General features: G+C 56.1%; 5 protein-coding genes across 5 annotated transcripts in view; 2 read left to right on the forward strand and 3 right to left on the reverse strand.

Moving 5' to 3' along the window:
* VDBG_03576 (alcohol dehydrogenase zinc-binding domain-containing protein) overlaps positions 1-324 on the reverse strand; it is a gene marked incomplete at both ends in the record, with an annotated part of 1,111 nt that extends 787 nt beyond the window's left edge. The window contains one exon of the mRNA XM_003005577.1: positions 49-324. Coding sequence (XP_003005623.1) covers positions 49-324 — 276 coding nt within the window. The remainder of the gene's footprint in view (positions 1-48) is intronic.
* Positions 325-1,202: 878 nt separating this feature from the next.
* On the forward strand, positions 1,203-2,413 carry VDBG_03577 (predicted protein; the record flags this gene model as incomplete). Its single annotated transcript, XM_003005578.1, has 2 exons — positions 1,203-1,219; positions 1,741-2,413. The coding sequence occupies 2 exons, from the start codon at positions 1,203-1,205 to the stop codon at positions 2,411-2,413; spliced, it is 690 nt and encodes a 229-aa protein (XP_003005624.1).
* Positions 2,414-3,115: 702 nt separating this feature from the next.
* On the reverse strand, positions 3,116-5,508 carry VDBG_03578 (GRC3; the record flags this gene model as incomplete). Its single annotated transcript, XM_003005579.1, has 4 exons — positions 3,116-4,609; positions 4,666-4,956; positions 5,008-5,405; positions 5,460-5,508. 4 exons carry the CDS (start codon positions 5,506-5,508, stop codon positions 3,116-3,118), a joined length of 2,232 nt encoding a protein of 743 aa, XP_003005625.1.
* Positions 5,509-6,159: 651 nt separating this feature from the next.
* On the forward strand, positions 6,160-8,095 carry VDBG_03579 (predicted protein; the record flags this gene model as incomplete). The annotated part of the gene is made up of 2 exons (XM_003005580.1): positions 6,160-7,360; positions 7,413-8,095. 2 exons carry the CDS (start codon positions 6,160-6,162, stop codon positions 8,093-8,095), a joined length of 1,884 nt encoding a protein of 627 aa, XP_003005626.1.
* A 1,844-nt stretch (positions 8,096-9,939) lies between these two features.
* The window catches only part of VDBG_03580 (aureobasidin A resistance protein), a gene marked incomplete at both ends in the record, with an annotated part of 1,521 nt that continues 789 nt past the window's right edge, over positions 9,940-10,671 (reverse strand). Inside the window, one exon of the mRNA XM_003005581.1 lies at positions 9,940-10,598. Within this exon, the coding sequence (XP_003005627.1) occupies positions 9,940-10,598 (659 nt within the window). The remainder of the gene's footprint in view (positions 10,599-10,671) is intronic.

Consider the following 10,671-nt stretch of genomic DNA (forward strand, 5'->3'; position numbering starts at 1 on the left):
GTACTCCGAGAGCGCGCCTGCACTGCTAAAGGGTTTCAACCAGCCCACCACGTGGTCCCCTGCTTTGAGCCCCTCCACGCCCTCGCCGACCGCGACGGCCGTTCCGCTGAGGTCGCCGCACGGTATTTTGGGGAAGCTGAACATGGCGCGGGCGGCGAGGCCGAGTTCGGGCATTTTGTAGTCGACCGGGTTGAGGCCGGCACTGGCCACCTTCACGAGGATCTGGCCCGGCTGCAAGCTAGCGGCGTCGGGCCGGGGGACGTCGGTGGCCAGCCGGAGGGTTTTGGAGATGGGCCCGTGGGTCGCGAACTGCCACGCCTTCATTGTTTCGGCCATGGCAGGCTTGACACCGGAGATCCGGGGGGGTTCTGCTAATGTGTTTGTTCTTTTCACTTCGGAGTCTGCTGCCGTCCAACTGGCAGACGTTTGTTCGTATTTTCCACTTTTTAGGTCTTTAGGTAGCGAGTGATAGTAGAGGAGCCCTTCGACGCGTTGCAGTTCAAGTCGACGAACTGTTGATAGGTGGAGCAAGAGATGACACAGATTAAATTCCCGAACGACAGCTTATCCCCTTTTTGTTCGCTGGTCAGGCCTCCTCATGATGCAAGACCAGTTCTTCCGCTCGCGTAAGGCGGACTTCTTCGCTCTCAAAGCGGACATTCTTTACTTGTAGAGTGGATTCTCATTGCTCCCGGAGCCGGTTTATATTGCCTGGCAACGAATGCAATGCAAGTCCGCTCGACCTCCGCCGCTAGCCATTTCGCTTGCGGACCTGCAACCCTCATACCAGTGCACCGTAGCAAAGCCATGGGGAGAGCGGTCAAGGGGAGGTGCGGCATCTGAATACTCAGGGGTCGTGATGCGAAGGCAGGGTGCTTCAGCACACGGCCAAGAGAACATGACCCACCAGGTCTCGACATCTCAAGTGTCTGGTGTTGACCATGGCAACCCCTGTCGCACGCTATGCATGTCCTCCAGCTGGACCTCGATGGTATACGCTGGGACTTTACCAGGTAAAAGCTCGCAGAGGGGATGGTTGATAGTATTCTGACATAAGTAGCAAACTTGAATTCGAATGTATCGCTCCAGGAGGTATCACCATGTTTGACTAAACAATTCATTCTAATAGTGGGTATTCTTAATGCAGTCACTGAGCCTAGCCGTAGAAGTATAGGTTCGAGGAGTGCATCGGCAGGGTCACCATGCCTATAATCTTCAAGTGAATAGGCAGGGCGTAGCAGTCTGCCCAGGGCTCAAAGGATGTCAAGACAACTATAGACCGCTATACCTATTCGAATCCACTAATACAAAGCCTACAACGAGAATGAAGCTAAATAGGTGAATCTCATCCACAGACATGTTTATTTGTCAAGTGCAAGCCGCAATGTCTTGCGTTTCCAGGGACCCATCATGCGGCCTCTGGACAGAAGAATGAGCATGGCGTGGCCAGGAGACGCCATGTCCCAGGGTCCAGAAGCCAAGATGCTCGCCCTGATAGCCTAGAACTCGTTGACTTAGATCCCATTGAGGCATTGTTCCAGGTCATCTGACTCCGTTACGCCGTTGACCTCTAGACAGGAGCCATACAAGGGTAATTCGTAGACTATCCTGCATCCTGGTGAGATTGTTGGGCACGGACCATCTGCAACTGAGTCGTCGGAATCCTGCCCCAGCTGGTGATCTTACCCACTCCCTCTCATCGCCGTCTTGCTCTAGTTCCTAGATCAATGAGTTGTAGAGCTTGTCCCGAGGCCCATCTCCTGCCGCCACGCCATGCGCTTCGAGTGTGATTACCCAAACTGCCAACGCTCGTATCTCCGGAAAGAACACCTTTCAAGACACCAGCGCAACCACGCCAACCTGCGATCATTCGCCTGCGCTGCATGTCCAGCCACCTTCAACCGCAGGTGAGCTACATTTGTCCCATGCGGACCTCGCGCACTGGAGTAACGTGACTCGCAGCGATCTTTTGCACCGCCATGAGGCCCTTAATCACGGGCAGCCTGCCGACCCGGTCGACCCGGTCGACCCGGTAGTGGCCGAGGGTAGCACCGGGGCCGTGACGCTCAGCAGCCCGTTGAGCATCCTCCCCAAGATCAAGGAATCAGCCGGACCGACATACCTTGACTTGTCGGCCAAGTCACGAAGCGAGCTGCTCGACGCCCCCGACCGGGTCGAGCTGCAGAACCTCTATTTCACCGAATTCCACAAAGAGTGGCCCATACTTGACAAGGATGATTTCTACCACAGCCCGCAACCACCATCACTCGTGCTATCTGTCCTGGTTGTGGGTATGTATATGAAAGGCACGCCCGAAGCCAAGGCCATGGCGCTCAAGTACCACGAAGTGCTGATCAAGAGCGCCCTCCACTTCGTGAGTCCACTCTCTGCTCTCATGGCAACCTCCCTGTGAGGTGCAACGCTCACGAAGAAGCGCAGTTCAACATGATCATGCCCCTCGTGCCGACACCCGCCCCGCGGCTGGATCTCCTGCCCGAGATCCAAATCCTGATGCTTCCCGTCATACTAGCACTGTATTGCTGCAGTGACGGGCCCTATCTTCTCCAGGTGCTCATGTGCAACAAACACCTCTTCACGCTCCTTGAGAATATGGGTGTGTTTGATCAACGCCGGATCGATGCCGAGGTGTCGAGCGAGACGCATCGAGAGCAGTATCAGCGGTTGGAAACCCCTCTCGACTATCATGTCGACTTTGCAGGCTGTATTTGCTGACGAACCCAGGTTGGCGCTCATGCAATTGAAGCTGTATCTCCACGTGAACACGCTCATCATCGAACGCAACGCACAGTTTACGCTCAACAGCCTCCTGAGCCCTGCCAAGGTCAACGTTCGGGTACCGGTGCTGGGGCGCACCAAGCTCAGGGACGCAGGCGGCGCCGTCCGACGAGGCCCGTCACTTCTCGTTGGGAGCTTGTTCGCCAAGGACGCGGACCCGAGGAACTTCAGGGACATCTCCGAGGTCGTGGCTTGGGACTTTGCATTAGGCATGGCGCTGGGGTGCTATCTGGCTCGGGAACCCGGCGAAACCGAGACTGAGTTGATTCAAAGGACGAAGCCGTTTCTCGTATTGCGCTGAAATGACACCCGTTGGTATTCAGTCACCTCCAGGCCCGCCCTTGCCCAGATCTCGACGCACCCTCCAGACTCTCGAACCCACCGGCCGCTTCTCATTCCCGCGCAGGACCTCGACCCATGGCGTCTCGGCCACATCGCCGGCCATACCCAGGTCTTCCGGCTCAGCCTCCGAGTCGTCATTGTCTGTATCCTCTTCTGTGATCTCCGTCTCCCTCTCGTCAACGGCAGTCTCGCTGTACGTCCGCGAGTATGAGTCCTCAGTGTATGCCCAACCAGGCGTGTCAAACCTACCGTGCACCAGCACGAGCTGCCTGCCCGCCTTGCGGCTCTCCTCAATGGCGTGCACCGAAATGGGCGTCAAAAGCTGCAGGCTCTTCTTCGCAACGTCGATGCCGCGGAGGAGCACAAGGCCAAGAGTTTGCGAGTATCGCGGGTCGAGTGTCTGTGATGTAGGATTGGAGATGAATGGGATTCCCTCCGGAGACCGCGAGACACGAGGTCCCGTCGCAGTTGCGGCTGGCTTATCGTCCACGTCCATACTGGTCTCAGGATCCACAGAGACATCACCGAAGGCTTTGAAGTCGACTTCGGGCAGAAACCTCAAGGCCTTGCCATCCTCAATCTCGACGAGCGCCAGAACAGATCCGTTGATCGCTTCCGCCAAGAGGTTCGCTGGAGGCTGGAACTCGTAACTGAGGATCGCCAGGAACCCAGAGATGTCTCCGGCGTACTGCACCTGCAGAGGAGGGACACTTGTCAAAGGAGCAGGGTCCCAGATGACCTGTCCAGTACTTGCCCTGATGGAGTGAAAATACGACATGGTCTGCATAGAGCGCAGATGGGCCGCTGTTCGCGAAGTGAACTCCGTTTGCTGCGAGGGTAGAGTCGTGAAATTAGTCCTCGTGGCGCTGCGTAAAGCGTCAACGCTCTCCGTTGGTCCGTCCTCAGACATGTAGATAACGTCCGTCGGCGCTAATTTTGATATGAGCTCCGTCAAAAGATCAAGACCTGTTCCGAGAATCCAGCCGGGGGTGTTGATGATCAAAGGACGGTTACGCAATGCAGATTGCTGGTAGTGATGAAATAGATCTTGGGCACATTCGACATAATGCTCGGGGTCTGCTGCTGGTGAGATGGATGCCGTGGCATGACACCGGATGACGCTTGCATCTGTGGTTTCCGGTACGGCATGTGTGAAAGAGGGGCCTAGATTTGGCGTTTTGACATGGACAAGCGACATGGTGCCAGCAGGACTGAACTCAGGCTGCCCAGGGTCGAGGTCCAGTATGGCCACAGCAGGTCTCTTCGCTCGTTGGGACGGCGACGTTAACAGCCGGTTAGCCAGGATGCGGCCGAAAGTTGATTTCCCTGAAGACTTTGGCCCACAAAGAAAGACGACCGGCGCCTTGCTCCCCCCCCTGGCCACAAGTTCCGCCAGCTTCTTATTCCAGGCGGGATGCGACACCAGATCTTGAATCACAGCCTTTTTTGGCGCATCGGCCGCAGTTCCGATCTGAAAGGTCAGATTTTTCCATGATCGGAGGGTATCATGACTGAGAAGGTACATACAATCTGGAAAGTTGAAGCCAGTTCATTCTTGGCTCCTGTTCCAGGCTTTGAAGGTTCGTTCCAGAGGCTGCGGAACATAGGCGACAGCCTCTCGAGCCGGCGCAGCTCGATGGCTCGGGGGTGAGGATGCAGCTCAATCTTCGTATCCTCCGAGCATCGCAGCACAGGAATGGCGTGGCAATGGGCCGCATGTGCCCATATGATGTTGTCGGTTTTGTTCAGTGTTGCGCCAGCGATGGTGACCTCACCGCTGACGACACGAATACCGAAGCTGCCGAGAACAAGAAATCGCTGCACTCATGTCAGTCGCCAGAGGTTGGGCTAGCATTTGAACCGCCTCACCTCGCTTGTGCTGAGTCTCAGCTGGAGAACGCCCCCCGCGAGTTTCCGAGCATTCTGCTTGTTAGGCCTGAACGTTGAAAACTGCTGTACAGGGGCAAGAGGCAGGCCATTGTCGCTGGTGGTCAATGACGCCCCAGATACAGGCTTTTTGGCTGGTGATTCCTGAGCTATGACGGTGGCTTCCCGGCCCCCGGGGCTGAGTGAGGGTTGCGGTGATGGCGCATTCAAAGAAGCTTGCTTCCTTGCGGATCGTCGCCCAGCAGGCAGTGCGGCTGACGCCGAGATCGGGCTTTTAGGAGCTGGCGAGGATGCTGAGCTTGAAGGCTCAGAAGGAACCGCAGTGGTAACCGTACCCTTTGCAGCCAAGAGCTGGCGGCGCAGAGAAAAGGCACTCATAGCTGTGCCTAGTTAGTGGTTGTTCGGCAGAGATACGGGATAGCGCTGGCACATACGTGCAAGGTCATCGTCGGACTCGAATCTTCGGCGTTTTGGGGTGCTCATTGGCGAATGTTGTGAGTTGCCTCTCTGAGATCAGACCGTGCTGACAACATGGGCAAGTGAAGATGCTGGGGATGCAGGTTTAGGTGACCAAGCTTGGCTGGTCCAGGTTTTCGGCAGGTGTGTGGGTCACTACGACCAGTGTGAAGAGTAAGGCTCCTTACTGCACATCAGTTACATGGGGTGCAAACCAGTCAGTCAGTCTTTGGAATCAACCGTCCAGGTTCGAAGAAGTTCAGAAATGCAATAAAAATAAGAACATGCCATCAGCCCTTTGGCAAAGCTGCATCATCTCACGAACCTTACCTCTTGCCTTCTTGTCTTCTTCAAGAAAGATCATCTTCTCCGGGGTGCAAGAGCAGCGGAAGAATTTCGGCACCCTCAGGACGCGCTAGGCTGAAAACGCGCCATCGATTGGCTCCTGCCACCCCAAGCTGCCTGTCCAGTGGGACCTTCCAACCCCCCGCTTGCAGCTGCGATCTTCACCGCGCCTGCTCCAAAAAAAAAATCCCAATCGTCGTCTGGAGCTTGTTTGACGAGTCGCGCAATACCAGAAAAAAGTCCCTATTCGCAACTCCAACCCAGGCCAACATCGCGCAAGGCCAATCGATTGCGACAACACATTGCATCCGAAGCGCTGTTAGCATCAACATCATGTCGAAGCGCCGTAATCTCGACGGTGTCGCTTCGCTTCGCGGTTTCCTTGCCAAGGCCGGTGATGACCTTGACGCTACGCCCAGCAGCCAGTCGAAGGCTCAGACCAAGAAGAAGGCTGCATTCGATCCCCGCGCCGAAGACAGCGACAGCGAGAGCGAAGCCGCCAGCAACAGTGACAGCGACAGCGATGCGGCCCTTCCTGACCCTGCGTCCTGGAATCGCCTGAACAAGTCAACATCGACCCCTACCAGCCAGAAGGGAATCGCGCCCTCCAAACGTACCCCGCGCAGCAACAGAGAGGAGGTCGCCGATAGCGACGACGGACGCGATTCCAAGCAGAACAAGAAGAAGGTTGTCAAGAAGGCCGCATCCTCTCCCTCCGACTCTTCCTCCGACTCTTCCTCCGACTCTTCCTCCGAACCCGTCGCCAGCTCTGACTCGAGCGACTCCGAAGACGAGGCGCCTGCCAAGAAGATCACGAGGAAGCCTGCTTCAAAGGAGAAAGAAGACACATCGTCCAGCGACTCGTCTTCTCCTGCCGCCTCTGGCAGCGACTCGGATAGCGATTCGGGCAGCGACGATAACGCCAACAGCAAGAAGGCTGCCAAGTCTCTGATGAATGGCAAGGCAGCGCCTTCCAAAAAGGCTGCGTCGACTTCCAGCTCCGCCTCTAGCTCTGCTTCCGGCTCTGAGAGCGAGGCTGAGGAGCCTACCAAGAAGAGCAAGAAGGCCAGTACCAAGAAGACGGCCCGCAAGGAGGCAACTCCTGAAGAGAGCTCAGGGAGCGAGGAAAGCGAGGCGGAAGAGCCCACCAGTGCTTTTGAGACTCAGAAGGAGCCCGAGAAGGTGACCGAATCTCTTGCCGTTGCGCCGCAACCCAAGAAGACTGCTACCAACGGCTTCCAGGGCGAGAACTTTGTCTTGCGCCCTGTGCAGGGCGATGAGGACGGCAAGGATGTGCAAGACTTTTTCGCCCAGGCGAAACGCGAGGGCAAGCAGCTGTGGTATTTCACTGCACCCGCCTCTGTCCCCATCAACGTTATTGAGCAGCTCGAGATTCCCATCCATAAGATCCGCAACGGCGAGCCGGTCTTCAAGCATGACGGTGCGGACTACGGCGTCAACGTCAGCAACGAAGCCGCGAACCCTACCTATCAGGTCCTCATCCCGAACAAGAAGGGAGTCCGCTATGAGCCCCGTAAGTCCACACACATTTTGAATCTCCACAAGATCGCGCTAATACGGGTCAGTCGCGCAAAACGTCGATCAGGTCATGCGCATCAAGCGCATCATCCAGGTTCCGAGCCCTGCCAACGCCGAGGTCGCCACTCTGCCCCTGGCATCCAGCAAGGGCGCCCGCCCTCAGCCCAAGGGCCTCAAGGCTAGATACCATCCTATTGGCGTGCCTGCAGACGAGGATATGGGCCAGATTGGATCCGAGTCGGGTGACGAGGCGGAGGACGTTGAGATGACGCAAGCCCCCGAGCTGCCCTCTTCCAGCCAAAAGTCCAGCAAAAAGGCCTCTACCACTACCAAGAAGGCGAAGCGCAAGGCGGCCGAGGTTGATGAAGAGGCTGCTTCCTCTCAACTCGTCGGAGAGGAGGAGGCTGCCCTGAAGAAGAAGAAGAGCAAGAAGCAGAAGCGCTCAGTCGAGGACACACCAACCTCCACCCCCGCCGCGCCCTCTCAGGAGCTCCAGACACCGAGCCAGCCCGAGCTTCCGGCGCCCAAGTCTGGCAAGAAGTCCAAGAAGGCCACCTTGCCTGCGCCCGCCAGCTCGCAGGCGTCCAAGAAAGAGACGCCGATCCTGCCGCCGGCGGTGCCGCATCGCGCGTCTGTATCCACGCCGACTGTGAAGAAGGAGAAGAAGAGCAAGAGCTCGTCCGCCACGCCAAAGCCGAAGTCGAAACAGGCGCGTCCGCCAAGCCCGTAGAAAGGGATTTGGTGGTGAGTGTTTTACGTTCGAAACGTGTTGCTGCGAACCCGTTGAGGCGAGAGCAAGCTTGCTCGCTCGTGCTGCAGGACGACAAGCGGATGGGTCAATGTTGGTGCAAAGTTTACTCTGCACTGGGGTCGGCGATGAGAGATGTTATGCTTCACCATTCTACCGTGAATGTGTAACCTCGAACGTACCATCTCGTACCCCTGAACTCCTCTCCCCTTATCTGCACGACTCCGGAAACCCGGCCGTCGTGGCTTGAGTTGAACCAGCCACGATTACATGGCTCACTTATATCTCTTGCACATTGCAGAACCTTTTTTTTCTTCTCACACTTCTCGGCATCCAAAATAGGATGAGCGGTCCGGCGTTCGGCTTGCTTTATTACGCGGTGGGGAAGACGTCGTAGAGGGGGGTGGATTTTTCTCTCGAGCTACGTGGCCCAGATTCTCCGTTCGTCATAAGGAGGAAAGCAGGGACGGCTCGGGCGGGCGGTGATACCAGACATGAGGTTCTTCATCAACAGGCTATGCAACACCAGGCGTGCATGCGTAGGTAGTCGCTTGTAGAGACGGCCAATCGATGAATGTGCCAACCAGTGCCACGTCCGAAGCTCGTGATGAGCACCCTCGCGTCCCCGCCTTTGCCATTCACAAATACGAAAAAGCTGTGCTGGTGTTCACATTGAACGGCTATCAGCCGGATAGCCAAATTCGCGATCAGCTGATCAACATGCGTAGCGCCCACCAGGCCCCACGGGCTCGCTCGACGCAGGGCTGAAGGAGCCAACGGCCATCGAGAGGTCTGCAACGTGCGTGCTTCCGTGGTTGCTGTGTAGAAATGGGAGCGGGAAACTGGGTGCGTGTGCATATATATGCCGGCGCCCTTCAATGTTTTCTATTATTATTTTTTGTTTGTTTTTTTGAGGATCCATCCATCCCGCTTTTTCATTGTTCGTCGCCATGTTTTCTCAAGACGATGATGTGTGCTACGTGGGAAGATTCCTCGACAATACAACTATTGCCTGCACACAGCTGACTTTTTTTTCAGACCTGCGACGCAAGTGACTTTTGTCGGCTTTCATGTAAGTTGGCAAGGGGGGACATGGTGGACATCATGTCGAATCTGAACGACCAACTCGCGACGGGAAGATGAACCGCGTCAAACGTCAGCGGTGGTCTATGAGTAAGTTCCATTTCCCATGTCTTTCTCTCACAACACCCACGTCACAAGCGCGAGAACCAGGATTATTCTCATCTCTCATCTCAATTACTACACAGTAGCGAGTGCTCTACCTCTACCCCGTGGTAAGTTGGCCTCCGCATTACGTTGCGACACTGCTCTCCGCTAGCAGGCGCAGGCGGAGGACCCCGGAGCCGCCAACAGCCCGAGATCCCCCTTTCAAATACATTACTTATATGTTCTATGTTCCAGGTATCCCCGTTCCGTTGGTCTTATGTGCAGTTCTCCCGAACTGTCAAGCCTGCGTTGGGATTGTCCGTTTCACATCGGTCGTTCCTATGCAAAATGTGGCCATTTCGTTCTGTCGTTGCCCTGCCCCGTGTCTTTCTTTCCTGAAAGGCCGGCGAGGACCCCAAGCTCCTGCTGGTCGCCGCCTCCATTATGTAAAAACACCCTGGTACGCCATTGCTGTGCTGATGCAAGAAATTCGAATGCTGTTTGGACGGTCGTCGGATGAGAACGAGTCTTCGTCGCTCAGCGTGAAGCGAGTGGATTGAAGCGGCTTTACCCACCAAACGGTGAGCGTGCCAATGTTCGGCGGACCGAAATTCTGGTGAAGAAGGTTTGCCAAGTGGCAGTTTGCAACCGCTGCCGGGTTACCTGATCACGACGACTTCGCTGAGATCGCCGTCATGTGGTGGGACGCCGCCATCCCACATGTGACCGTGAGGTGTCATCTCGACAGAGAAAACGCCTTGCGGGTGTCCCTCGTCGGACGGCGCAGGACTCAATGTGCCGCTGCCGCTCGTAGAGAGTGTGCTGCAGCTCGAAGTGCTGCCAACGGTCCATTCGTCGCTGTCGGCAGAACGTTGGCGGTGCATCAAGCCGAGGCTGTAAAAGTCGCCGTACTCCTCATCCACAACCTTCTTTTGCTCGCCAATCTCGACATACGTGTACTCGAAGCGGGTCGCCTTATCAGACTGCTGCTTGGGCAGGTATCGAGTCTTCGCGGTGTAAAAGATGGCTGCAGAAATCAGGGATCCGCCAACAAGGTCGACGGCGTAGTGATGGTTGAGGTACATGGTCGCCCACCAAATCCAGGCGACGTAGGAGATGAAGAAGGCACGGAATCGGGGGAAGCAGTAGATCATGAAAAGAGCCTCGAGGACTGCATCGGCGGCGTGGAGGGAGGGGAAGGCACCAAAGGTTAGAGGGGTCCCGTGGTGAAGTTTTGTCGTGTACATATCAACGCCTAAAATCTTGTCGACACGAGCAAGGCCGGCAGGTGAGCCCTGCATTCCGTAGGCGGTTGGCGCTAGGTTTCGCTCCTTCTTTTACTATGGTGTTGTCCAGTGTATTTCCTTTTTGTAAGGTGATTCTTATTATGC

This window comes from Verticillium alfalfae, genomic scaffold (genome assembly GCF_000150825.1).
Source record: "Verticillium alfalfae VaMs.102 supercont1.4 genomic scaffold, whole genome shotgun sequence".
Lineage (NCBI taxonomy): Eukaryota > Fungi > Ascomycota > Sordariomycetes > Glomerellales > Plectosphaerellaceae > Verticillium > Verticillium alfalfae.